The sequence below is a fragment of the Pyricularia pennisetigena genome, chromosome 6 (genome assembly GCF_004337985.1).
Source record: "Pyricularia pennisetigena strain Br36 chromosome 6, whole genome shotgun sequence".
Lineage (NCBI taxonomy): Eukaryota > Fungi > Ascomycota > Sordariomycetes > Magnaporthales > Pyriculariaceae > Pyricularia > Pyricularia pennisetigena.
The window spans coordinates 4,542,909-4,570,214 of record NC_043744.1 but is presented as its reverse complement, the minus strand read 5'-3'; the positions used below and the strand labels follow the sequence as shown (position 1 = coordinate 4,570,214).

Below are 27,306 nucleotides of genomic sequence, written 5' to 3'. Positions count from 1 at the left end.
ACCCACGACGTTTCGTCGGTTGATCAGAGTTCGAGGGAGGAGAAGGGCTTCTGGCTACCTAGTATGTGGGGCTGGCTTGCTTTTCCGTTGCTATTTGTGGCGGTCCTGTCTGGATGGCGGGGTCTAGTTCTCCTTGGTAGTACCATGCCTCCTCGGTGTGCCCACGTACGTGCTCCGTTGTCGTTCTGGCGATGCCCAAGTGGGGGATTTTCTGTCTCTCAGGTAAGCGACATCATGCGCAACAACATCACCTGTACGGCTTGCTTTTGCCGTCCCATTAGGGCCTTCAACCTGACTTTTTCTTCATGGCGGGAAGGCTGTGCGATTTCCTCTGAGCTTCAATGAGCCAGTTTGCTTGATCTCGCTTTCTGTGATGCGCAACAAAAGCCCGACGGATAGGCAGACGCCACGTGTAAATTGGTCATTTCTCATTTCCCCACAAGACGAAAGAAAACAGTTGCCTGCCTACAGTCTAGACTAGCATACAGTACACTAGACAGGTATGCTCGTCAGACATAAGCTGCTAGCATCATCGTTCAGCCTGGCCCAATCAACAGCTCTAGAAAGAGGCTGAACTTGACAGGGGAATACTCGACTCGTTCCCGAGCTCGGCACACCGCGGAAGTCGTTGGCAGACCCAGCTGCCATGGGTCTTGGCTGGGTACCTGGAGTAATCCGTCTTATAATGTTGCAGTTATGTGTCAAATTCAATTATCATTCTAGAATGAACACTGCAACTGGTTGACATCAGGATCCTGCATATTTGCGGCTTCAAACATCGTTCGATGAGACGAACTGGTATAGCAGCTTTGGCAGGTTCGGAGAAATTAGGTTGAAATACAGGGTTCAGCCATCACTCGACGCGCTCATCAACGACCGTGTTTCTTCAGCTGCGCCCGCACTGTAAAGCTGCTCGATTCAAGCATCCTCTTACCTTGGAATTTGGCGTTTGAAGCTGCATTGAGCGCACGAGCATCGAGGAGATCTCGGCACGCAGACTTGCCCATAATTACCACCAGGTTGACAACTACGAAACACCAAGTTTCCCGAAATAACGTCCATCTTGACACGCGCGCTACCAGGAGTAGCTGCAGATGGTCTGCATGGGCTCGTTGTCGCCTTTTCGCTTGTTTCCTGTCCTAGCTGCTTGTGTTAAACTTTTTTTCTCTTTCCCCTTCGTTTATTGAATCAGTTTGATATTGTGTCCACCATAACCATGTCAGCGACTGAAGAGAGTTGGCGCCAATCCGACCAATATTATGGGACACCGACTGCTTGGTCCAGCGGTAAACCGAAACGGCCGTTGGCACAGACCATTTCCGCAAATGAACTGCGACGTCAACATTTGAAATTGGACCGTTTGAACGAGGAAAGCTACTGGGACAATACCAATTCGCTGCGGACCGTCAACCTAGTCGATAGTCATTCATTGGATCATAGACTAGACCTAGGTCTAGACCTAGTATACAGTAGAGCTGGGAGAGTGTTGAAGGTCTCACCGTTGCAACCATGAGTTAAGGAATAGTCTAATTTCAGGCTCGTGCAGCCCACCCCCACAAAACCCGCCTTGTACTGCGTGCGGTATATGCATAGCCTTCATGTTCTGTTCTGTCAAATGCCAAGCCCACCACACCTTGATGCTCAAGGACGCCGATAGTTAAGCATCGCCGCGCTTCAGGATTTGGTCAATATGACTTTGGCTATTCTTGGCCGTTGTCTCAAGGTAGTGTAGCCTCTTCCCCAGATTCTCTATGTCCGTTCCTAGCTCTTTGACTTGTTTGCCAAGCTTGGCGTTCAGGTCTGCCGCTGGCGTCAAGACGAACCTTTGTAGGATTGTATGTATGAGTACATTTACAGCAACCACATTTTTGCCTGCTTTTTTTTTTTCAAGAGATAGAAAAGAAACAAAAAGGACAGCGAAAACAATCGTCACACTTACATCTTACCAAGCCCCTCGTACACAGGTGTCTCTGTAGGCAGTGAAGATATCTCGCTTCGTGTCAACTCGGCGAGCCTCATCTCACGCTGCTTGGACGCTTGTTGGCTGCGGACCATGCTGATCTGCTGCTGCGCCTGGATCGACTTGAGCTCGATCTCTTGGATCAACTAGAGAAACCCGGAAATACCACTAGTCAGTATAAAAACAATTTTTAAAATAAAAAACCCTTGTAGCCATCATCGGTACGACCCGATCTTGTGATTTTCCTGGCTGAGTGGGCTTGTGTGCCGGAGACTCAGCCTCTCGGCTGCGCCCGGCCGGCGAGGCTGTGTATGTTTATTTTTCGGGGAAAATAGACGAAAAAAAAAAAAAAAAAAAAAAAAAAAAAACGGTCGCTAGTGGTATGGTCCACTGAACAAACCGGACTGACCTTTTGCAGCGCCTCGTTTGATATCGACATCCCGATAGATAATGACTGTTTGTAGAGGCAACTTGTGCATGAATGTCACAGGTTCAGATACGATTGTTTAGCTCAGTTTCCCGTGTTGTCGAGAGCAGCGAGTGTTATTCGATCGAGGCTATGGTCTGGTATGGATGGCATACTTGAAGTCGGGTCAGATGGCGATAGCAAATGACCGCCACAAAAATTGTCAGCGAGGCAGCCCGCCAGGCGTCAAGACCCCGCATTTTGGTGGTTCCTCTCTCTACAGCTGAACTCGTGCACTCGCTCCTCTTCGCTCCCTCACATCACTTTCACTGTCCTGCTTTCAATCAAGCATAACAATGGCCACAGTGAATTGCATTACCGCAACTGTTACACTGCGTAATATACTAATTATCCCGACATATTGTGGTTTTATTTTTATATTGCTTTCTCTGGCAACAAGACTCAAGACACAACAGCGACACGATCACAGTATGGCTACTATCAATTTCTCAGTGCTTGCTTCCCCAAGAATATGACAAAGACAAGCAACGCAACCCCCATACTAATCTGATACATTATTCCATTGCCTGCTTTTGTGGCTCTAGAGCGTAATCGTTGCTATTAGCCTCGTGTATTTATTTCGAGCACAGACTCCAGACTATGATGACAGCAAATTACTCATAGACTTCGATTCCGACCAGGTCAGGCGCAAAGCCCGAGTCGGCCTGCGCCGCAAACGTGACCTCATTAACGCCGGCCTTGAACCCATCAACCTCGATGGTCAACCTGCCGGTCTCAAACCAGTCGTTTCCGGCCAGCGGGAAAGCCCATCTCGTGGCCGGGTTGCCGTTGACGCTGATGGTCATGTTGCGGGTGTTGGTGCCCCAGCCCCAGGCAGTGCCAAACGCATAGTCATAGTTGATGAAGTCGACTCCCACGTACTTCTTGCCTGCCGCCGACACCGTCACGTTCCCAAACGCAACCTTGGCGTCCCCGTTGATGTTTCCAACCTTTTGTCTCACAGGCAGACACTCCTGTGCGCCCCTGTCAGCGCAGGACCTTAATGCTGCCGGACTTGTGATTTGGGCGGCCGTGACGGGGTAGTATCCAGCGGACGAGGGGGTGTCCGTGGCGTTCTGGACGTTGCTTAGGATCAAAAGCTTGAGTTCGTGGCCCTTTAGCTCAACCTGATGCGATCCGGAGATGGATCCGAGGTCCGAGGCGGCCCAGACGTCACGGGCATCGGCGGACCCGATCCCGAGGAAGGAGAGGTCCACAGCCACACTCTGGCTCTCATTTCGCCAGTTTGCCACGCCCACGATCTTACGGTCTCCCGAGAGGTTTCCGATCCAGACGTCCCACTCCCCCTCGGTGTTGCGCAAGGCCAGCTGTGCAGCCTCTGACAGGGGGTCCTGATTGATGGCGATGACCTCCTTGTTAGCCATGATATCGAGGGACTCCTGCGGGGTGAGGCTCCTGTTGATGGGCGCGCCGATGTGCAGCGGCGACTTCATCATGGACCACATGCCAAAGTGGAAACGCTCCTCGTCGTACGACATGGCGCCGAGCCCGACCGTGAGCATGTCCATGTCTGCGTATGAGCCCTCGCGCGTGTGCTTGGCGTGCGGAATGACTTGGTTGGTGATGCGCCATATGCTGCGCCAACCGTTGTAGATGTCATTGCTCATCCTCCAGCTCTTTCCCACTGTCGTTGCCCTGTTGGGTGATATGGGGAACAGGCCCTTGCGGTCAGTCCATGAATGGCTGTGGCTATATCGACGCTGATCCTGTCTCTGCTTCTGGAAACACTCACCACTCAGGCACGTTCTCGCCTATGCCCCACTGGCACAAGAAGTAGTCGATTTGCCGACCGCTCTCCTTGAGGAGCCTACCCATCTTCAAGAATCGCTCGGGACTTTTGGCCTCGGCAGAGTCGGAATCGACCATCACGGTCTTGGAAGTAGAATAGCAGTTGTCATATCTGTCGTCACAGATTAGCTCTCATCCCCTTCTTCTTCACTCTTCCGTGGTAGCTCCTGCACACTCACTTCAGCGTATCGCCGCCCCATTCCGCAAAGGACTTGGAGTCAATCTCCTCAAAGCCCAAGGACGCGGGCAGGTCGGTGCTGCCACACTGAAAGTACCCTGCGCCCGAGTAGAGCCCAAACTTGAGCCCGAGGCTGTGGATGAAGTCCCCGAGCGCCTTGCCGCCCGACGGGAACAGGGTCGCATTCCACTGCTGCCGGCCCTGCTCGTCGCGGTCCCTGCCGTTCCACCCGCAGTCGGTGGTCACGATGTTGTAGCCCAGGTCCGCGAACCCGAGGTCCACAATCCCCTGCGCGCTCTGTTTGATGTCGTCCTCGGTCGGGAGGCAGTTGTAATGGTTGTAGCTGTTCCAGCCCATCGGCGGCGTCGCGACGACGAGCGTCAAGGACGTGGCTGCGAGGGCGAGGAGGCGCGTCATTTTTGACTAATGGGATGAAAGGACACCAAAGCTCATGAAATATACTGAACAGTGGTCTATCGAATGGACATGTCACATAGTCTCCCTAGTCACGATGAACAAAAAAGAAAGACTTGTCCAGGTTTCATCCGGGCCGCCTTTTATATTAGCACCTTTTGGGGACTTCATACAGAGCCAGGCTGATCCCCGCCTCAAGGCTCTACACCATGTGGAACGATCGATGGTATCCAAGACTCGAACGTCGTATCGTCCCCAGCGCGGTCAGTATGATGAGTGGTGCGCATAGTCGGCCGGTTCACGACTACCCCTCAGGGTTACCCCATCCTGCCCATATCCCCGCATCGATGGGTGGTAAGCGACGGTAAATCTTTCGCCGTGGCGTCATTACGCAGCGTGACAGCTTCCCCATAGGGCAAGTCTTCAGTAGACGTTTAAGGGTTGACCAGTTATACTTGTGGTTGCGGTGGAAATACCCGTCTTTCTGATTCTGGCTAAGTTAGTCGTGCTGCCTTGATCAATAAGATGACCATGGATGCATTGAAACGAGGCGTTGTTGTTTGATTTTGAGCGAGTAACTGTAGCAGTGGATCTATTTATTTATATACATAATCCGTGGTCACAGTTGGAGTTAATGAAGGCAGCCTTCGTGAGGTACATACCGAGACTCGAAACCGTATGGCTTCAAACCATTAAATTGAAGTCTGACCCATCAAGCAATAATTATGCGACACAAGTTGCCTTTGTAAGTCTTGGTCTCTTTGACCATCAGCTTTGCAAAGGCTCAAGTCCTTTTTGACTTTGGCTTTTGCGATTTGACGCCGTTGGATTTATGCCCGATCGGGACGACCTCGGGCACGCGCAAAAAGGTTGTCCTCCGCAGCTCAAAGAGATCCTCCTTGCCATCCAGGCAGCAGCTAAGCCACACACGCCAAACAATCAGGTTGTACGCTGTGGTAGTTTCAAACGGCATAAGTATAAGAGTAAAACAAATCCAATGACGAGCTTGTGTGTATAAAGACAAAAAGCAGTAGCAGACGTACCTCCCAAACCAGTAAGAATGTGCCACCACCCGTGGCCTTCTAGTACGACGGACCAGGGCAGAAGTACATGTGATCTCCAGGACACGAGCTGGCGGCAGTAAAGTCTGTCGTACACCCAAATGGCAAATGCGATAAGGAATAGAGAGATGCCTTTTTATGCCAAGGGTTAGCATAGAATAATAGATACAGGTGGTCGGTCATTAGTCATATAAGATGACAGAAGAATTTTACTCTTACCCAGTGTCATCAACGTCCACATTTGCTTCATGATTTTGTCTGCCTGAAGAGGGCTTCTCTTCTTAAGAGCCGGTTCCAACTCATACTTGGTAACGAGCGCGCCCCTAACGACAACACCGATTGTGATGGAGGCGTAAGCAACCTGATGGAAGACGGGGTTTTTGTTCGTTACGTAGTAAATCTTTTTTTTTTTTTTTTTTTTTTTCGGAAACATAGCGTCAGACGAAAGATGTCTCCTTTTAGCACATTCATACCGCAATGCATTTTACTTACAGTGACAAACGCAGCAACCCCGGCGAATACTAATCCCAGAAGCATCGACGAGGCTTTTGACTTGCCGTACGAGAAGGTGACTTGGGCCATGACGCAGACTGTCCAGATCATGGGCAGCTCGTCAGCCAGCTGCATCGAGTACCACAGCGTGCCGTGGAAGGCCATCGAGCCCAGCCCGATCACGACATAGCCGACGAAACTCAAGGTGAGGGCCGGAGAGAAGCCATTGGCGATGCAGTTGCGGATTCCCTTGACCCCGAGCCAGATGAAGATGAGGTTGGTAAAGGTGTTGACGAACTCGGCAATATATGGGGTGATGTTATAATCCTAGGGTCTGGTGAGTGGTTTGTCTTTTTTTTTTTTATCCAGAATTGGTATTATTGCACTTGATATGACAAGGAAGAAAAAAGACTCGCACTCACTTCCTCGCACCAATTGAGCGTTGAGGTTGGCTCTCCCCAAACGCCATCCCTTTCCTGGCGATAGGGAAAGCCAAGTGGAAATCCAGACGGGGATGTGGAGGCTGACGACATGCTTTCGAGTTGCTAGCACAATGTCATATGTCCGAAAAGAGACACCATATATCGCAGTATTTAAGATTGCAGGGTATGGTATATCTCAAATGGACAGTCCCAGTCAATGGGACCTCCCGCGTTCCCGAGTTACACTGCCACTATGGTTTCGGACCCAAGTGTGGGTTTGTAACAAGGAAACGAACAGGAATAGGGAGTCGAGTAACCAATGCTACCTACTGCGTGCCGAGGGCAAAAGGTCATAGGCGTCCCAAGTATTTAAATTGGGAGGTTCAAGATGGTCGACAGGGTTATTGCCTCTCGGTGAAGGCAAGTAAGTTTTGGTGGCTGGGTAGAGTCAGACCCTGTGAAAAAGAGGACAGGGCTGGGATGTAGCTTGTTTCCAGCAGCATAGAAAAAGCCGTATCTGGTAGTCAAACGGCGGCATGCACCAAGAATCGAGGGTTGGAGATATGAAAGAAAAAAAGAAAGACAAATAAGACATTGACGAGAGAGAGCGAAAGAAAAAAAAAAAAAAAACTAGTTCTAGTCCGTTATCCGAGTGGTCCGCGAGAAAAACCCGCTCGGCCAAGGCCACGGTTCTGGATATGCCCGGATAGCAAGAGTTCGTTTGTCTCCACAATCCAAGTGCTGCTTGTGAAATCTAGCAAGCGACAAATACATGCCACAAGGCTTTTTCTGCCGCTGTGTGGGCAAATTAATGTAAGTAACTTTACAGATAGGTGCTTTTGTAGGGACGTGGGACATGTGAAGACTGCAAAAGTTCAATGCTGGCGCATGGAGCATGGGATTGACCTCTGAATCCTGACAGAAACAAAGCGTTGGGAGGTACTTGAGGGTTGCTCGTTCCGCAAGCTCAAGTAATCGTTATATAAATACCAATGATGCAATCTGCAGCATCAGTGCATGTCAATTGACCCAGTCGGGCGGTAACTAAGGTAGGTACTGTGCAGATGGCCAAAGCCTTGATTGGCTACATAAAAAACTCTCCCTCAAAATAAGGCGCTACTTGTACAGCGTGCTTGAGCAGGTACTACCTAGGGAAAAAAAAAAACAAGAAAAAAAAAGAAGACAATGAATTGGTTTCGTCAACTGACGTTTGAACCCCCACTATAAACCGCGCGGCAAGCACCGCTTTACCGGCGTAAAACCGGAGGGAAATACTGCTCCTGGAACATGGGGCGCAAAACGCGTCACTTGGCGGTTTGTGGGAGAGGCTGTTGGAATAAGCTCAGCTCCAGTCTGGAATCAAGCCACGTTTTCCAGCTTGATGATGATGATGCTGCTGCTGCTGCTGCCAACAATCAAGAGTACACATTTATTTCTCAGCAAACTAGTTGAGATAATTATACTTGAATTGGAAAGAAATTCGAAGCAGGAAAAAGTCTACTGCCATCAAGGTTCCCCATACCTTGACGACGCTCAACAATCGTCCGGTTTGCGTGATTGGACGGAGGGTGAACACGAACATTTTCTCCATCTGCATCTGCCATTAAGTTCAGACCACATCACCCGATCCCGAATCCCGACGTTACAGCTTGCTTTGTCACGGAATATTATTTATTACTCGACAGTTTGGCACCACACCAAACTCGAGCTCACAACGACGAAACCAAAAGCGGCGGTAGCAGCATGTATCGACAGCGTCGATATCGGCCCTGACTAGCTTCGTTCTCACGGTTGAGCTTGGTTGGTGGTGGGTAGGTAGTTCAAGCAGATCACGTAGGGCGCGCGCCATTGGAAATCCATCCCAAGCCCAAAGCAATGGCGGGCAAATGGGGGTCATATTTCCAGTCGGCCGTCACCGGACTCGAAGCCCGTCTCGACACCATTCTCGCCGAAGAGACGGACGCCAACAAGAACAGTAACAAGTCCGCACAGGCCGCCGCCGCCGCTCCTGCTGCTGCTGCTGCTGCTGCTGCTCAACAAACCACAGGAGCTTCCGACACGGCCCCTGCGGCGTCACCTGCAGGCGCACCCGCGCCTGAGGCGTCTTCGTCTACAAAACCGAGTCCAAGTAAGCCCTCGCGCCTTGACCATCTGTGATATTGTTATGTGACGTATGGGTGCCCCTGCGCACCATCAAAGGCAAGATAGTTGCTTGGAGCAGCCCATTCGCTAACACGGAAGCGCTCTACAGCACCCTCTAGATCCGCATCAACGAATCGAAAGCCCGACAGACTACAGGAGAGACTTGCGAGGGCCGTCGCTGCCAAAAATGCCGCATCCGCCCAGAAGCCGGACACATCGTCCGCTAAACATTCTGCGGCATCAAGTCCACGCCAGAGCCTCGATGTACCTCCCCGCGCCTCCATAGATAGCGTCGACTCGAGTTCGATTGCGGGCCAGAAGGGCCCAGGAAGCACTGCCTCCCCGCGGGCATCGCTGGACGCCACGAAGCGCCCGTCCGATGAAGTTACAGACGTCGAACCGAAACCTGGAGTGGAAGCTGAGGGGGTCGAGATTCAAGTTGAGAGTAAAGAAATCGAGGAAAAGCTCGGAGAATCGGTTGTGCCGGAGGCTGCTCCAAGACCATCTACGGAATCTTCAACGCCTGCGCAAGGAACAACAGCAGCAACGGAAACGACCGTTGAGACCACAAAGCCTGAAGTGCAAAATGCCATGACACCCGACGCCATGACAAGTCTCGATCAACAGACAGATTCGACCTCGACTGATGCGCAAAGACAAAACCAAGAGGAGATCAATGACTATGTCGAAAAGATCGATGCTCTCCAAGCGAAGCTGCAATACCTGGCGCGAGAGGCGGCAGAAGCCGCAAAGAAGGCGATCCAGGCGGCACCTCCCGGAAGCCTTGAGAGGAAGCTGGCCGAGAAGGACCAACAAATAGCGTTGCTCATGGAAGAGGGCAAGAAGCTTGGAGTGACAGAGCAGAAGCACCGCACCATAATGAAGAAGCTGCGTGCCAAGATCGCGGAGGACGAGAAGGAGATGAACGAGCTCAAGGCGGCGCGCAGCAAAGCGGACGCAGAGGCCGAATCTCTCAGGAGGCAGGGGCGGCGGGCTAACGATCTTGAGAAGTTCCACGAGGAATCTCTGAAGCGAATAGGTCAGCTGCAAAAGGACATTAACGGTCTGCGGGCGGAGTCAGCCACCAAAGATTCCACAATAGCCGATCTAAAGTCGCAGCTACAACAGGCCCAAGATGCTGCGGAAGCACAAAACGCAAAAGCAACCGACCAGGCCCTGGAGAAGGAAAGGAGACGTGCTCAAGACCTCGAGGATGAGGTGGCGGCTCTCAAGGTGGAGAAGACGCTGGCGGCAGACCGAGCAAAGGCGCAAGCCCAAGAGCTTCAGGAGAAGCTCGAGAGGGCCAACGAACGCGCGCGCGTGGTCGAGGCCGAGCTCAAGGCTGAGGCGCAGGCGCTGGAGGGCAAGCTCGAAGCGATGCGAGCCCGCGCAGAGGAGGCCTCCACGGGCGCCGTGGGCGACTCCCAGGCGAAGCTACTGAGACAGATCGAGACGCTGCAGACGCAGTACGCCATCGCTAGCGAGAACTGGCAGGGCATAGAAGCCACGCTGCTCGGGAGGATAGCCAGCCTGGAGAAGGAGCGGGACGAGGCGTTACAACGAGAGTCTGACATGAGGAAGAAGGCTCGAGAAGCTGTAAGTCGGGCTTATTGCTCCAGTGTATGTACAAAAGTTTACTACCGCAACTATGTGGCTGACGCGTTGATTCCTTAGGCTCTGCGCGCGAAACGTAACGAGGAGGAGCTAGAAGAGGCTCGGTCAAGCTTACCCACGGTGCAGGATGATATTGAGTCATACAAGAGCCAGATCAAAGCTCTCGAGAAGCGTGCGGAGCAGGCCGAGGCTGCACTAGCCGAGGCGAAGACAGACTTTGAGAAGCAGAAGGCCGTCTGGAAAGAAGAGCAAAGGCAAGCCGAACGTAGCGCGTCGGCCGACCAACGAGACTGGCTGGAAGATCTGCCGCCACCCAACGCGCCTTTCAAGACGACTAGCCGGCCAGAGTCACCCGTGCTTCCGCCGCCAAGTAGGAATTGGAGCTCAGATGTCCTCGGGTTTCAGAATATGCTCGGCAAGCTCCGGAAGCCATCCGCGCCGTCGAGCAACGGCGACGGCGTAGGGGAGAGCAGCTACCGGCCATCCACTGCCGGACGACGACCGTCGGCGAGCCCGTGGATCCCTCAGCAAGCACACAGGCCGTCGATCGCGGCATCGAGCGTGCCGCCGGGCCTGCAGACGCCAGCGACGCCGTTCAGCATCTCGATGGAGCAGCTGGCCGAGTACGAGCCGACCGAGGCGGCGGCGTCGACGCACCACGTGATGCAGGACATGGTCTCGGTCAGCACGGCCGGGGCCGGGCCGACCGTGCAGCTGGTCGAGCGCATGAGCGCGCAGGTACGGCGGCTCGAGAACGAAAAGGTCAAGGCGCGCGAAGAGCTAGGCCGCATGTCGAGGCAGCGCGACGAGGCCCGCGCCGAGATCGTGGCGCTGATGCGCGAGGCCGAGGCCGGCCGGTCGGCAAAGGAGCGCGTCGCGGCGCTGGAGGCCGAGGTCGCCGCCGTCAATCAGCGGTACGAGACCACGCTGGAGCTGCTGGGTGAGAAGAGCGAGGAGGTGGAGGAGCTCAAGGCGGACGTGCAGGATGTAAAGGCCATGTACAGAGATCTGATAGACCGGACGCACAAGTGAGGTTTTCTTGTTAGAGGGGACGGCATTACGTGGATTTTACAGATTAAAAGGCACTGTCAGCTGCAATTTCTCTTCCCTGTGGCCCATTTTACCTGTTAGTCTTGGCTAGGTTTACGCTGGGCATTTTATATTGTGATCTAATCGAGCTTCGCTTCTTGGTCTTTTTCTCTCGGTTAATCCCTTGGGTCCTCTTTTATCTTCACTTGCTAGGTCATGTAGACTCAAGCTGCTGATGATCCACTGGGAAGGTCAATGCCTTCCCGTTCTGCGACTTGCTCGATGTACTTGCGGACTTCCCTATCAGGTGCCAAGTCTATGGCAAGGTTGCCGTCTGCGTCCTTCTTATCCGTTTCGGCACCGGCCTTGAGCAGCGCCACAGCCGTATCTCCTGTTATTCGTTTACATGGCACAGTCAGTCCGGTTTTTTTTTTTCTCTTCTCTCTATATCTCTCGCTCTGATAACTTCAAATCGATCAACAATCTGCATCCAGCACGTACCGTGGCCCTCGGCAATGGCATGATGCAGAGCAGTCTGCCCATCCGAGTCAGTCGCGTTCAGCGGGCTCTTGCCCTGGCCGATGAGCAAGTTGACCATTGGGGTAGAGCCCACAGCGGCGGCGCGGTGAAGAGCATACTGGCCTCGGCGATCGCGCACCCGGGCAGAGGCGGGTGGTTTGTGGTCGAGGAGCTTGCGGGCGACGTCGAGGTTGTTTTTGGAGGCCGCAAAGTGTAGAGCGGTCTTGGACGAAAGCAAAAGAACGCAGTTGTTGTATTAGCAACAGAGCAGTTAGTCATGTCTTCCGTGCCTGTTGCTGCTTCTCACCTGACCACTGTTGTCTTCAGAGTGCAAAGAGCAATGTTAGTTATTCTGGGATTCTGATATTATAGCATACGAGTAGCTTGTATATAAGCTGGGTGAGACGAATAGGACAGTAGACTGGTGGGCGAATCTCACTCTTCTCATTGACATCTGCTCCTTTACTCAGAAGCAGATCTACCAGCTTCTCACCGTCCTTGATGCTCACTGCAATCATCAATGGAGTCCAGCCGCTGTCGTCCTGTACATCAGGATCAAAGTTCTTCTGAGACACCAGGAGATTTGCGATCTCGAACTGGTTTGACGACACGGCCCAGTGGATAGGTAGTCTTCCGTCGTCATCTTTTCTGGTTGCTAGCTTGGGGTCCACCTTGGTTTTGGAGTGAGTTAATGATGCAGGGAGAAACCGGGTTAACAAGTTCCAGTGCGTTCGAAATGCACTGACAAATCAGGCGTTCAAAAATGGTAATGACTTACATTGAGCAGAGACTCAACTGCGGCGTCTATGGTACTTGTCGAGTTAGCCGGCCGTTGCTGTTGTTGTTGGGAGTAAATGGAATAAAAAGGAAAACTTGGACTATGCCTGCATGCGTGACCTCACTTACACCTTCCTTCACGACAAGCTGCGTGGATCGCGAACTTGCTCTCACTGTCCATGGCGTTCAGCTTGCTTCTGTTATGCGTGGATCAAGACAGAAGAAATCAAATAGGAGATATCTGGCAGTAGCCGGCCTGATCAAGATCGTTTTTTCAACTTAATTCCGAATTTAATCCAAACCAAAGGTGCGAGCCAGACGAGTGTGACTTGAGGCAGAGCTCCTGCTCCATTTCAGGCAGCGCGAGGGGTGAGGTAGCTGCTTTAACTGTTTACACACTGTCAAACACACGGTATGCAGCCACTCAAACCCCGGGAAGCTAAGCTAAGCCAAAATTTACTTGCTGAGCTGCAAGTCGACAACGCGCGCGTCGCGAATCGCCGTTAGACCTCATCAATCCATCATCCCATTGTCGAACCAACATAACCTCACGACACCCTGGATCCCCGCCATCAGCCATCAGCCCCAGTCAGTCAGAGTTCAGCGAGTTTTTACAAAATACTACTGGCGGTAACTGGATTGCTCGCCACCGATCACAGCAAACCTGCGCTGGCAACAGCAAGATGGCTCAAGACTCGGTCGAGGGTCCAGCCGACGCCGCGCTGCAGGCTCTGATCATCAAGAATGCAAAGCAGACCAGGGATGTCTTTACCGACCCCACAAGTCGCAAGCGCATAAAGCTAGTTGACCCGGCGACACCGACCGATGGCGACCTCGACAGGGACACGTTAGCCCTGCGCTTCAACTCTGAGTATGCAGACCTCAGGGAGCTGCCGCCGGCTCTGGCAGCAAGACAAGCCGCCGCTGCGGGAGGAAGGAAAAAGCCTGGGGCGAGAAAATCGGCAGCGTCGGGTCCGTCGGCAGACACACCTGAAGAGGAGAAGTCGCGCAAGTTGATAGAGGGCATCCCGACACGCGGAGCGAACCCAAGAACACAGAACGGGACTGGTGCTGCGCAGTCGAGTGCACTCGTCCTCAAGGGTCGCGGCACGAGCAAGGAAGGACAGGGCGGCCAGGAGCAGAAACAGCAACAAAGACAGAATGATAGGGGACCACCAGTGATTGGGCAGCAGCTCACTCTGGCACGGGCGCAGGAGCTCAACATGCAGCTCAAGCCCGAATGGCACAGACCATGGAAGCTGATGCGTGTCATCTCGGGACACCTGGGCTGGGTGCGGGCCCTCGCAGTCGACCCCGACAACAAGTGGTTCGCTAGCGGTGCTGGCGACCGCACAATCAAGATCTGGGATCTGGCGAGCGGGCGGCTGAGGTTGACGCTGACTGGTCACATCTCGACTGTGCGGGGCTTGGCTGTGTCGCCTCGGCATCCGTACCTTTTCTCGTGTGCTGAGGACAAGATGGTCAAGTGTTGGGACTTGGAGACAAACAAGGTCATCAGGCACTATCACGGCCACCTGAGTGGTGTCTACACGCTCGCTCTGCACCCGACCCTTGACGTGCTGGTGACGGGTGGACGTGACGGTGTGGCCCGTGTTTGGGACATGCGAACTCGTAGCAACATCCACGTGCTGAGCGGGCACACCGGCACCGTATCGGATCTGGTGTGCCAGGAGGCGGATCCGCAAGTCATTACGGGCAGCCTGGACTCGACTGTGCGCATGTGGGACCTTGCGGCTGGCAAGACCATGGGAGTGCTCACTCACCACAAGAAGGGCGTGCGCGCGCTGGCCACGCACCCAACAGAGTTCACCTTTGCCTCGGGAAGCGCCGGCTCCATCAAGCAGTGGAAGTGTCCCGAGGGGGCTTTTATGCAGAATTTTGAGGGCCACAATGCAATCATCAACACGCTGTCGGTCAACGACCAGAACGTTTTCTTCTCAGGTGCCGACAACGGCTCCATGTGCTTCTGGGATTGGAAAACTGGTCACCGCTTCCAGTCGCTAGACACGACTGCCCAGCCCGGTTCGCTCCAGGCCGAGTCGGGCATTTTCGCGTCGACCTTTGACATGTCCGGCAGCCGTCTAATTTGTGGCGAGGCCGACAAGACCATCAAGATATGGAAGGAGGACATGGAGGCAACACCTGAGACCCACCCACTTGACTGGAAGCCTACGTTGGGTAGGAGGAAGTTCTAAAAGATTAACAAATGTATAACACCATATGTAGTCAGAGTCTAATATGTACAAGTGTCATACAATTTTGGGCACTATCCGTTGCGAAAGACACTGTCTGATGTGAAGGGCATCACTACCACTACATGACAGAGCCCATGTACGGTTGTTGATGCTTCCCATGTTGTTTGTTATTTTGTAAATGTAAGCTGCGTCAGAGATCGACGATGGGAGAACATCCGGCGCCCTAGATTTCTCCACGACGCAGACAAGAACAATGTATCGAGGGCGTTCAGTGTATAGAACCAATTCCAAGGGGCTACGCAAGGGCAGATTATCTGTTTGCCTATACAAACCACACAGAGAAAGGCAAACCGGCGGCGTTGGTTTTTTTCTTCTCGGGCCTTTTGATGGAAGTTTTGTTGCATATACGTGCCGCTTTGGCTGACATGCATGCAATGATTGGCGGGTGATGATAGTATGAAAGGGAACAAGAAGACGAGGCCTAAATGGACCCAAGGTTTGTGACCAAAGTGGAGCAAAGTCAGATAGGCGAAGGGGGAAAGAATAATACTAAGCAGAAAAAAAAAAAAAAGAAGAACTTGTCACAGTAGTGGTACCGTAGTTGACTACGGCGGGAGTCGAACCCGCGTCTGCTGCTAACGGCATTGTGCGATTGCACGATTTTGGAAGGCAGCAATAATGACCGTTATACCACGTAGCCGCTCTTATGGATGACCATGAAGAACTTCTTGCCTGGAAACCTCTTTATGAATGCTTTATTGCAGCATAAAGGGCGGCATTTGTTTTTTCTCAATCAGTCAATCAGTCCCACCAAACTCTCCTCCCTTCTAGCAACTATCCAGGAAGGCTTTTTTTTTTATTTTCTTTTTCTTTTTCTTCTTCTCTGCATCACACCACTAACCGCTACCCCTTTCCAGGAAATATAATCTGACCGAACAAGATAGATCTCGTTTTTTTCTCTCTCTCTTTGCCTGCTAGGACTGAGTTGGTCGAATCTATGTGTCAGATAACGTGGTTCTTATTTTTGGCCGTCTCCGAAGTGGATTCGTTGAAGCAGTTATGAATTTAGATATGCGTAGTATTGTCAAACAAAACCACGCCTCTTGTGCCAAACTGTGGCCTCTCCTATCTATCGATGCACTTTCTATAGTGATTGTATAGTCTAGCCAAATCAGCAACAACGTAAAACCAAAAGATGTTCTATTATTTAAAGTACAAGCCCCAAAGCCTTGATTTCAGGGTCATCCCTAAACGCAAGCCTGACCTCCTCATCACCGACAGCCAACCGTATCTTGCTCGGCCTCTCCGCCCTATGCGCCTCGAGGTTCACAATGCCCGCCCCCGTTAGCTCAACCGCCGCGAGACTCAGCCCGGCAAGCCTATGCATGACCTGTTCCTTCTTCTTCTTGGCGCTGCTGCTCACCCATCCGCCAGCCTCTTCCGATGCGGCGGCCGCCGGATCTGCGATGTACCGGCCAGTGGGGTCGACTCTGCGGCGGTCCAGCAACTCGACCTGCCGGCTGCCCGAGGCGAATTTCACGGCACGCTGCATCTCCTCAAGGACATCTCCGTAAGTGCTCTCGGCCAGGCCCGTGCGCGTCACCCGCACCAGCAACGCGGCGAGAAGGAGCCGCGACGAAAAGGGCAGCGCGCGGAGGTACTGCTGCAGCGGCGACGATGTCGCCTCGGCGATGGCGCGTCGGATCGTGTCGATGGTGACGCGTCCGGCGCCCCTCTTCCTCTTCTTGGCGGCTGCGTCATCATCCGCCGTTGATTGTTGTTTTTGTTTTCGCTTGCTAGGGGTGTCGGGCGTCTCGTCGTCCATGTCTCGCGCCTCGGCCTCGGCCAGCTCGACGGCCCGCCGGCATATGTCTAGGGCGCGGCGGGCGTCGCCGCTCACGGCAGCTACCTTGCGCGACGCAAACTGGATAGCGTCGGGCTCGACGATGTTACCAGGCACGCCTTCGAGTCGAGACTGTATGATCTTCATCAGCTGCTCGTGGGTGTATCCAGGGAAGGTGATACGGGTTAAGCCTATAAGTAGGTAATGAGTTTAGAATCAATTCTTCAAAATACATCATAATAGTACCATAACCAATATGTAAGCTTACCCAAACGACTGCTAATCTTGTTGCTCAGCGTCCGCTCTGGCAGGTCCATGGTGTTGGCAACAGCCAGCACAATAAGGCGACTGTGCCTTAGCCCGGGCCAGTTGAAAAAGTTGTACATCACACCTTGGTTCTTGGTCACAAGCTGGTCGAGCTCATCCATGAGCACGACGCAGGGAACACGCCTGGGGCTTGGATTACTAAACTCTCTCTCAAGCAGATCCAGCGCCTGCGCCGGGCTAACCCGTTGCCCTTTAAGCGCCTCCCACAGGAGCGAGTACGCCTGATGTGGATCCGAGACCTTCATGCCGTTGATCTCGACGAAGATGAAGTCGTCGAGCTCATCATTCCGGACCGCGTGGTCTAGCGAGGCAACGACCTCGCGCACCGTCGCCGTCTTTCCCGTACCTGGCGTGCCCGAGATGTAGATGCACGAGCCGGCGCCGTCCGTGATGGCGGCTTCGAGGTGCGAGTAGACCTCGCTGAACTCGGCTTCCCGGCAGGGTAGACTGGTCGGCACCGAGGCTACGTGCAACTGGGCGCGGGCGATCTGGAAGGGAGAGTTCTGGTGATGGGCGGGTGAGAGGGTGCGTGTCGCTAATGGAGTAAACTCGAGGTGCTTCTTCACAACTATCCGCCGGTGAGAAGACGGCGTCGCTGGCTTACTGGGAGTACGGCCACCTTTGCTAGGAGTCACAGCGCCGGCAAGGCCAGTTCGGGGCTTCTTGGGCGTTCTTTGAAGCTTGGCTAGAGTTCTATCTTCGTCACCATCGTTGTCATCACGAAACTCGTAGACATCGGGGGACGGCGCCTTGGTCTTTCGGCGAGCACGAGTGGCTTTGGTCTCCGTCTTGATCCGCTCACCCAGACTGAGTACGTCCGCTTCGGTCCCGTGATATATATCTTCCCAGACAAACTCCTCTGTGTAGCTGGCCGTGCGGGTATTGCAGCCCCGGCGGCATATAAAGACTTTGCCAAAGTCTTTTGAGCTCCGAGGAACCTTGCTGTTGGGGTACTTTTTCAGGAAAGCCGCTTGTGACATGACTATGGCCTTGCCGTTTATTGCAGCGAGCGGGTTGACGTCCCATGATGGTGAGACATAGAGTTCGTTCTTTAGTGGTTCGAGTTAGCGAACCAAGCCAACAAACAACTCCCTATTTTCAGGACGTGATGCTTAAACTGTAACGGTAAATCTTACCGGTAAAAAGTCTGTCCGTTTCTTCTCTTTATTGCGAATCTCCCTTTCGGTAGAGAACCACAAAAAGTGAGCAGCCTTCTCGCCATCATCGCCGTCCTCGTCGACAAATTCACATATGAGGCCGACCCAGGCCTCGTTGGTGCCTCCCTCGGCCTTGAGGAGTACTGTATCTCCTATGCGGCACTCGAAGTTTCCCATACGTGCACCGACAATCTTGGGTCCACTCCAGTTCTGCTGCGTCCGTTTCCGTTTGCGAGGTGTAGTTCCATCATCTGCACCGGCATCATCCTCCCGCTGGCGCTTTTGGAGACCATCATCATCGTATATCCATTCCCACGGAAGATCCTCGTCTCCGAGTTCGTCGTCAGAGTCCTCGCGTGAGATGCCAGGTGCGGGTTTCCTTTGCCGTTTGGATCCTGGAGTTGGAGGCATACTATGCGAGTTGAGTCCTTGTTGTGCGGTACTATCAATTTACTTGACAGTGTTTGGGCACTTCCTAAACCAGTAAGCAAGTTACCTGGTGTGTGTACATGCCAATTAATCCTACACTTCCCCAAAGTGGTCTAATGCGACGAAGCCTGGAAGTCGCATCAAGGGTGACAAGTTTACGATGTCTTGTGTATGCAAACGCAAGTCATGTGAAAAAAAAGAAAAGAAAAAGGTAAAATGAGATGGTCGAACCAAAGGTTGATTGAGTGAGTGAATCAATGTTTGAGTGAGCGACTGGGGACTGAGAGGTGCGGTCGGTTGCTAGGGAAAAATTCAAAGAATCGCGACAGACACGCGATTGAATTGATCCAGGAAGCCATGTCGCCCAACGACAAATCTTGTCGAATCGAATTGCGGGACTGCACTGCGGGGGTGGAGTCATGGCGCCACAGCAACTCCACTTGCTCGTCGCTTTGCCTCATCGCCAACTCGTCCAGTTCCTTACAGTACTCTCTGCTTCTTTCCCTTTGAGTTGCATCCAATAATGAAAAAAAAACAATCCCTGAAGTAGTGGGCACGTACCTACCTATATATGTAAGCCGTCAATAATGGAACGGTTACTGCGCACATGTCTGCCTACCTAGGCAGCTGCTACCTTGTAGCCCCTCACTCCTTTTCGTCATGCAATCCATCTGTGACTTTCCATATCTGTTCATCCTCAACCCCTCACCATGGCAGCAACACCACAATCTACATCCTGTCGCCTGAACGAGCTCTATTCGGACAACATTGTTGCCAAAGTAGTCCGCACTGCAACAACCGCTCTTCAGGACAACAATGACCCGCCCACCAAATACCCCGAATATGTTTTGCAGTCTGGCCCTTCGGCAAACGGTAGGTGGGAGTTGCGCGACAAGGATTTTTGGACGTGTGGCTTCTTTCCCGGCCAGATCTATGCGCTGCTCGAGCGTGCCATCCGCTGGCCCGGGAGCTTGAATGTGTCATCCCCTGGAAACGGCAATGCCCAGAAGATACCCGTTGCGCCACTCATCAAGCACCTGGAAAGTCTGGGAAAGAAATGGTCCGAGCCTCTGCACGAGACGGCCACTCGCACAGACACCCACGACATGTCCTTCATGATCCAACCCTCTATGCGTCGGCGTTGGGAACTCTTGCACGACAGCGCCGCCCTGGATTCGGTCCTGACAGCCGCCCGGGGCCTGCACAGCCGCTTCAATGCCACCGTCGGTGCCATCCGCTCCTGGGACCGCCTGGTCCAGGACGGTGTCGACATCAGCAGTCTAGACGACGATTTTCTCGTCATCGTCGACAGCATGTGCAATCTCGACCTGCTCTACTACGCGGCCGCCCACACGGGCGACGGCACCCTGGCCGACGCCGCCACCGCGCACGCCCGTACAGTGAAGAAGACCCTCTTCCGGACCGAGACGGGTGGCTGCTGGGACCCGGGTGCCTATACGGGCGAGGTCTACAGCACCTGTCACGTTGCCAACCTGGACCCCCGGACCGGCGAGGTTAAGGAGCGCAGGACCGCACAGGGCTACGCGGCCGACTCGACGTGGACGCGGGGCCAGGCCTGGGGCATCCTCGGGTTCGCGCAGACTTTTGTCTGGACTCGGGACCAAGAATTCCTAGATGCCGCGTGCGGGTTGGCCGAGTACTTCCTGTGCCGGCTTGATACGGCACCGCTGTGCGTGTACCGTCCTGTCGTCGACGGCGGCGAGGACGGCCGGACCAAGGGTAAATGGGTGCCGCTGTGGGATTTTGATGCGCCCTTCGACCCGGAGGCTACCGAGGTTGGGCCGCTACGGGACGCCTCTGCGGGTGTCATCGCAGCCAATGGGCTCTTGGTGCTGTCGCAGGCGCTGGCCGGGCAGGATAGGTACAACCTCGCTCAGCGTTACTACGAGGCGGCGGTTGATATTGTTGATGACACATTGGTACTGTGTCTTGCGCAAGAGAAGGCGACATTTGCTGCGGCGGATGAAGGAGAGCTGTTCAAGGTGCGAGACGTCGAAGAGAACAAGACTTTTGAGGCCATCGTCAAACATGCCACTGCCAACAGGAACAAGTCTGATAGACATCAGTACTGGGACCATGGGCTGGTCTATCTTGATTACTATCTGATTGAGTTTGGGAACCGGCTGTTGCAGATGGGGTTCGTGTAGAGGTCGGCTATTCTCCTCGGAAAGCGATTATGAAAAGGCTATTATACTTATAGTCGACAGGCAAGAGTGATGTACCAAATGGCACATGAACTTCATAATCATGTTGCCCCACAGTATCGAGGGTTATTCAATGCTGTCAATGTACCCTACGTTTGTCGTCTCATTACACATCTTTCAAATTGCACTGTGCTTTCAAGCACATGGGTTAAGCGGACTTTAACTGAGGCATACCGTTATCATCTTTCAAGCGGCCAACTATCGAGGAGACAATATATGCAGAAATACAATTATGTCTTTACAAACGGGGTAATCGGCCTTGGACATTTCTCTGCCCGAATAGTTAGTTGTACATCACAATACACAACGAGCTTGGCAAATCGCCCATTCAAGCCAATCTAACGGCAAGACAGGAGACTTGTCTGCCTTGACAGAACGGTCAAGAGTCCCGCACTGACTTTACTGTAGATACACCCTGTGACAACTCAGCAGCCAAGGAATTACATTTTGGTTCACCATGAACATGGCAAACAACCGGTAAAAGGGTGTCAGGTACAACATTGTTCGCTTGAAATAGCGGAGTACGCGATGCTATAATTTTGATGCTCCCTAACCACGTCGCCCTCGTCTGGTTCGACCCTTTAATATTTTTCCACTCAAAGTATTAATCAAGCCCTGAGAGTCTAGCACACGCCCCTGCACCCCTGGCACTAGCTGTCCCTCGAACCGGTACTTGATAGAACTAGTACTGGCTCGGGGCTTTTCTTCCACAAACAAAGGCCGTTGCAGAAAGCAAAGTAGAAGTACTTGGCTCTCCTCTGTGCGTTAACCGTACGACCTGGCTGGGGACCCCCGTATATACACCACTACGAGCCTATTTGAATCCCCGCATGAAAGAAATATTCTAGACGGATTTGGCAACGGGATTCAGGGCCCTGGCCTGGAGCAGTCTCCCTCACATGACAACAAGACACCCCCAGAATGGTCATTCCATGTAAGTTGGTATCACTGGATATACTACAGTGTAAAGACGCACCCCCCTCCCTCCCCAGGATAGCTACCAGGTTCGAGTAGACCATGACTACCTTTTAGGCGCCAGATGCTTATCATACCCCACAAATGACAGCTGTTTGGACTTTTGTGAAGACAAACAGAAAGAACTCACAAGCCAGGGCCGCGGGGTGCACATACGGTAGTTGCCTGCTCTCGGGCCGTATCGCCAAAGCCCTAGCTCAGTAAAGTAAACTGAACGAATCCACAATGCAATACCAACACAACACCCCTCGGGATAGGGCCAATGGATAAGCGCAGATCAGGGAGATCCAAGGCGTGGCGTTGGGCTGTGATGAAGGTTGCAGGGAGCCCAAATACGAAAGGTATACGTCGAGAACTATTCCCGAGACTAGGCCTTGCTTCTTTTTTTTTTTTTTTTTTGTGATTTTTCTTTTCGGTTCAACTCCGAGATTTCTCCTTTGCAACAACTGATCAAGGGTGGCCACCAACAAATGTATCATGGGTGCATGTCACTCACTTTATTGTTCTGATGCCGTATGCCGGGTCTCTGTTTGTTTTGTGATATCTGACAACCAACAAATAACTGCCACGGCGAAGACGTTACCCAATCCGTCAGACGTGCAGTAGCTCTGTAGATCCGATGTGACGGCAGTAGCTGAAAGTAACTACCATCATCCTCAAGGGAGGTGGGGAGGGGGGTTGGTTTCGTCTGATTAGCTGCCGAGTCCTCGGGACGGGCCTTGATTTTGGATGACGGCTTTTGGTCAGTGTCTTGTTTTGTATGTGCTTGGTGACCCATCGCCACTTGGGGCAGTTGTGCCTAGTCTGGGGGAGAGGTTTTCTTGGAACTGGGATAACTCCGTAACTGTCGGTTGTGTTTTGATGCACAGGTTATGTTATACGTTATGCAGAAAGCTAGGTCAATGTGCGTTGTTGTTTGTTGGCTTGGCTGGTACGGATGTTTGCCCCCGCCGATGGGCCATGGGGTCCATCTCAACTTGTTCGCCGTTCACTACCAGTTGGACCTGAACACGCCCTCACTTTTGATAGCCCTGCTTTTTGTTCGAGTCTACTGACTTGAAGATGATGCACCTTGCTGCAAGTCCAACTCCATTTGCACGCAGGCTTAACAGGTTCTTGGCTGCTGCTTCACCACCACAGGCATCACTTTTTTTATAGACCCTTGTCCATCACACCGGCCGGAAAGCCCCTCCAACGCAAACAATCCCCAACCCTGTCCCCATCACACATCACAGTGACAGTGCAGATGGATTGCCAATCTGAGCGACAGGGGCTCTCTGCCCTCGAACATCTTGCCTGCAGTAGTCCTGTATTTCCTACAAGGACGCAATTGCCTCGAGGTGCATGTGTTGGTTATACCCCCATAAAGAAAAGAAAGAAGTGTCAGCCAAGATAGGAACCTAGGAAAACCGATCTCGAAAAGACAACCCCCAAGACTTGATATGGGACCATCACTATCATTTCATCCTGGATCTCGGGACCGAGGCGGTCACTGCCACGTCAATGACGACTCTGCAACTAACAGGCTTGTAGAGTTATTGGGGGCCAAGGAGGTGTCAAAGTTTGCCGTGGCAGCATCCACATACGGTACATGACCTTGTCACCGTGCGGTGCCCTCCCTTATTTTTTTGACTTTTTTTTTTCTCAAAGTAAAATCCTGGAAGCCAGTTTGATGCCCGGAACTTCTGCTATTTCGCTGATCCTCCGGTAAAAGGAAGCCCCTCCAATTCGAAGTTGCAACCTGACGCATCCAAGCCTAGGTAACCAGGGATGGTTTGAACTCACCGAGGCTAGCGCAGGACGGTTCGAGAGGACACACCCCCCACTGAGGGAGGCCAAATGTTGGCCCTGTGGGAGATCACATGACCTATTTCATCTGCGGGATGCGACATGGTCTGTGTGAGCTTGGTGGATATCACGTGGAGCTATTATCCCGTGCTATCAGGGTCTGTGTGTATTTTTTTTTTCTTTGTGACAGCAAGCTCGGACGGAGTGTCAGGGTCTCTTATTAGCAGGAGGGGGCTCCGGGGTCGGAAGCAATGCCGACACCAATGAGCGAAAGTATAAGCCAACAAGATTTGGCGTTTGTGTGACTTGTATGTGGCGACTTTGGGCATGGCTAACCATGGGAGGCCAGGCAGAAAGTGGTGCGCAATAAAACATCGGTTCAGGATCACCTGAAAGAAGTGGAGGTTGAGGCAATGTAACTAGACCGCTGGGCCACCAGAACTGGTAACTCGGTTAGAGTCTATAGAGCAGCTGAAGGAGATCTTTCAAGAGGTGGGAAAAAAGTCTCAAGAAAGCATCCGTATCCAACAGCGGGGGAGGCGGGCCGGTTTGCTTGCCAGAGCCCAGTGGAGGCGGAGCCTGACAGCGCTTGGCGGTGAAACTTTAACCAACAACCAACATGCTGGCTATGAGTGGCAAGAAGAGACAGCTGTTACACAAATGGCGTGAGCTGACGCTGCGTCGAGTTCGATTGAGCAAAAAAAACAAGATACAAAACAATGCGACTATTCTCAGCCGCACAAAACCAAATGCCTATGAAAGTTGGCGTGCCTCTTTACTCCTATGTCGATTAACCCCGGACCGGGGGGCCGTGCCGGGCTAGGATCTTCGTTTAGGGCAAGATTCCGTATCTGACAAAACTCCAAACCACGATACGGGAACTATGGCTAGTCCTTGGTCCTTGGTGAGGAGAGGAGACATCGAACGCCTGCACAGGCTGCTGGTCATATGGTGGACTCGAACAGAAAGGAGGCGGGCCTTGAAGTCCTTGTCAAAGCGAGCAGGGGTCTCAGAAATGCATACCACAGTTACCATGTTGCGGGGGTATATCATCTTCGTGTGAAAAACGCCTCACAAAAGCCTTGCCCTGGATAACAGCTTCAACGATGCTACACCGCGCCTGTGACGAAAAGAACATCGTACCATAGGAGCCCAGCCTGTGGGATTCGGGCGATACGGAGAAGTGGTTGATGCCTGCAGCCAGCGCCCGATGGCTTTGTGACCCGTAGCCCTGAACGTGTACGCGCATCTGTGCAATGCCATATATCTGTGTCACGCTTATCAGCTCAACTCGTCGATGGCCATGCACAATACTGTGGCTCATCAGGGGGGCGTGTGAGACAGTCAGCCCCCCGAAGACGCGGTGGTATATCAAGTAAATGGCCGGGCCGATTGGCTCTGGCGCTCGATCGGGGGACTACGGCCGCAAAAAAGAACATCGGCGGCGGCGAATGTGTTCCCGAAAGCATTGATGGGGTGCAACGCCAAGATGAGACCAAAGAAAAGGAGGCGCCTTTACGACAATATCTCTGGGATTTGCCAAGTAGAACCTTATCGGCTAGCTACATGCTTGTCGACGAGAAAGAAAAAGAAAAGAAAACCGTCCACAAAAAGAACTTGCGTTGCAGGGTGGGGATGGTTTGATCGCGGAGTTTTGGTAGCCTCTGTCTTTGATTCTGCATAAATGGCCCAAGTGTCTAGAGGCCGGTTAACCCCACGGACTGTCATTGATTACTGAAAAAAATAAAAATAGAGAAATAAAAAAAAAATCGGAAAAGAAAAAGACAGAAAGGAAAGGGAAAACGCCCAGCATCGCTCCGTATCCTGAGGGGGTTTTGGCAAAAAGGGATGGCGCCCGTTTTGAGACCGGTGAGAAATGCTGGAATCCGGCAAAGCGACCGAATTCCTGGCTGCAAACAAAAGTTTGGCTGTTGCTGAGTGCTTGGCTCTAAGCTCCCATGGCACTGTCGCCAGATGGGGTAGTGGCATGTTTTTCTCGCTTGGCTTTGCTGATGAACAGCTGAGGATTTGATTCCAAGCAGCGGCGTTGAAACTCCGGCCCGTTAATAGTTCCACAGCAAGCGATGAAAGAGATTAGATAGTCCAAAAGGAACGACTCACAACCAGAAAGGGAGACAGAAAACAACGATCAACTGCAAAAGAAAAGCAGGGCAATCCGATTCTGGTGTCATTCAATGTTTGTTTGTCCTCCCCGTGCATTGCATATGCAATGCGTTTGTGGCCCTGACCGAGGTTACGTTTTGCGCAAGCGAGCCTCTCGGCGGCAATCACTCCCAAAGTTTGGTTCGGCGAATCAAGTGCCGGAGCTGGCTCTCATGCAGCCTCGAAAAGGGAAACATGCGGCAGCTTCTTTTAGCTACTTGACCGTTTCGTCGGCGAATACCCGGCTGCGACGCAAAGACAATCCATGTACGCAAATAACGGTCCTGGATTTTTTTCCAATGTAGGAAACCGTTTGCTACAAAGTACTTTGTCTACACTTCAGGTTATTCAGTGTTAAACCTTTTCCTGGTTTGACCTGGGTTCCCTTTCCGTTTTCAAGCCCTTAGGGCCAATCATCTATTGTGTTTTAAGTAGATCCTTTCTTCTTTCTGACTGGAACTGAGCCTATGCGTGAAAGTACACATACCTACGTGACCATGCATCTCTGCCAAGAGCGAGATAGAGTAGTGCGGCCTACATCGACCGGGCTGCCTGCCCCTGAGTTCCTTTTTTTTTGGGTTCCGGTCAAGATAATGGGTGGCAGGCAGGACGGGATAAGAAGTCTAAGAGACAAGCATAGGCGACTCAATCGTCGAATCCGCGATCTCGCGCTTGTCCAAAACCAGGTCGTAGGTATTGACATACATCCAGCGCCGTAGCACGGCGATCCGATGCATCCTGGGTCCTTTTACAGTCTCGATGACGACTCGTGCAACCTGAGCCATCGAGGTTCGTCATTGACCATCTGTAAGTCATCGTAGTCATCCTCCAGCAGGCCAAGGCAATGAAGGATCTTGCAGCGATAGAGTTTCTCGCAGAGCACAAATATTGTTGACATCTCCATCTCGACCGAGTATATGGATGCCCTATTTAAGCCTGTCAAACCTGTCATCTAACTGCTCCCAAACACGGAAGAATGTCCACCTCGGGAAGGATCCGCACAGCCTGTTGCAAATCATATGGACCTACCAAAGGCAACTAAAAGCTCCTGTCAGCATTTTCCGGAGCGGGGAGTAGAAGCCGGCCCTACCACGCCTACTTTTGTCTCCATTCCGCATGCAACGCTTGTGATGCTTAGTGGTTATCGTATATCTGATTGGAAAAAAAAAAAGTCGGACGGTCCTGCAAAAGATGGTCGACGACACACGTTATTCTCGCGTTGCAGCGACAACGCGATTGTCACATACCCTCCCGAAATCTTGGCGCGGTGCAAAACCCCCGGGGCGGAAAAAAAGACGAA

General features: G+C 52.6%; 9 protein-coding genes across 9 annotated transcripts; 3 read left to right on the top strand and 6 right to left on the bottom strand.

The window, feature by feature from the left end:
* Window positions 1-1,657: 1,657 nt before the first annotated feature.
* PpBr36_05104 (uncharacterized protein) lies at window positions 1,658-2,399 on the bottom strand (the record flags this gene model as incomplete). The annotated part of the gene is made up of 3 exons (XM_029892262.1): window positions 1,658-1,823; window positions 1,940-2,106; window positions 2,361-2,399. The coding sequence occupies 3 exons, from the start codon at window positions 2,397-2,399 to the stop codon at window positions 1,658-1,660; spliced, it is 372 nt and encodes a 123-aa protein (XP_029750193.1).
* Window positions 2,400-3,040: 641 nt separating this feature from the next.
* Window positions 3,041-4,830, bottom strand: PpBr36_05103 (uncharacterized protein; the record flags this gene model as incomplete). The annotated part of the gene is made up of 3 exons (XM_029892261.1): window positions 3,041-4,082; window positions 4,180-4,347; window positions 4,415-4,830. 3 exons carry the CDS (start codon window positions 4,828-4,830, stop codon window positions 3,041-3,043), a joined length of 1,626 nt encoding a protein of 541 aa, XP_029750200.1.
* A 781-nt stretch (window positions 4,831-5,611) lies between these two features.
* On the bottom strand, window positions 5,612-6,913 carry PpBr36_05102 (uncharacterized protein; the record flags this gene model as incomplete). The annotated part of the gene is made up of 5 exons (XM_029892260.1): window positions 5,612-5,778; window positions 5,871-6,020; window positions 6,108-6,288; window positions 6,381-6,707; window positions 6,803-6,913. The coding sequence occupies 5 exons, from the start codon at window positions 6,911-6,913 to the stop codon at window positions 5,612-5,614; spliced, it is 936 nt and encodes a 311-aa protein (XP_029750199.1).
* Window positions 6,914-8,677: 1,764 nt separating this feature from the next.
* Window positions 8,678-11,590, top strand: PpBr36_05101 (uncharacterized protein; the record flags this gene model as incomplete). The annotated part of the gene is made up of 3 exons (XM_029892259.1): window positions 8,678-8,930; window positions 9,054-10,540; window positions 10,619-11,590. The coding sequence occupies 3 exons, from the start codon at window positions 8,678-8,680 to the stop codon at window positions 11,588-11,590; spliced, it is 2,712 nt and encodes a 903-aa protein (XP_029750198.1).
* A 221-nt stretch (window positions 11,591-11,811) lies between these two features.
* Window positions 11,812-13,064, bottom strand: PpBr36_05100 (uncharacterized protein; the record flags this gene model as incomplete). Its single annotated transcript, XM_029892258.1, has 5 exons — window positions 11,812-11,978; window positions 12,089-12,329; window positions 12,484-12,777; window positions 12,885-12,910; window positions 13,013-13,064. 5 exons carry the CDS (start codon window positions 13,062-13,064, stop codon window positions 11,812-11,814), a joined length of 780 nt encoding a protein of 259 aa, XP_029750197.1.
* A 502-nt stretch (window positions 13,065-13,566) lies between these two features.
* Window positions 13,567-15,099, top strand: PpBr36_05099 (uncharacterized protein; the record flags this gene model as incomplete). The annotated part of the gene is made up of 1 exon (XM_029892257.1): window positions 13,567-15,099. One exon carries the CDS (start codon window positions 13,567-13,569, stop codon window positions 15,097-15,099), a length of 1,533 nt encoding a protein of 510 aa, XP_029749960.1.
* A 1,207-nt stretch (window positions 15,100-16,306) lies between these two features.
* PpBr36_05098 (uncharacterized protein) lies at window positions 16,307-18,837 on the bottom strand (the record flags this gene model as incomplete). Its single annotated transcript, XM_029892256.1, has 3 exons — window positions 16,307-17,133; window positions 17,211-18,318; window positions 18,406-18,837. The coding sequence occupies 3 exons, from the start codon at window positions 18,835-18,837 to the stop codon at window positions 16,307-16,309; spliced, it is 2,367 nt and encodes a 788-aa protein (XP_029749959.1).
* Window positions 18,838-19,565: 728 nt separating this feature from the next.
* On the top strand, window positions 19,566-21,023 carry PpBr36_05097 (uncharacterized protein; the record flags this gene model as incomplete). The annotated part of the gene is made up of 1 exon (XM_029892255.1): window positions 19,566-21,023. One exon carries the CDS (start codon window positions 19,566-19,568, stop codon window positions 21,021-21,023), a length of 1,458 nt encoding a protein of 485 aa, XP_029749956.1.
* A 5,470-nt stretch (window positions 21,024-26,493) lies between these two features.
* Window positions 26,494-26,709, bottom strand: PpBr36_05096 (uncharacterized protein; the record flags this gene model as incomplete). Its single annotated transcript, XM_029892254.1, has 1 exon — window positions 26,494-26,709. The coding sequence occupies one exon, from the start codon at window positions 26,707-26,709 to the stop codon at window positions 26,494-26,496; it is 216 nt and encodes a 71-aa protein (XP_029749955.1).
* Between the last annotated feature and the right edge of the window lie 597 nt (window positions 26,710-27,306).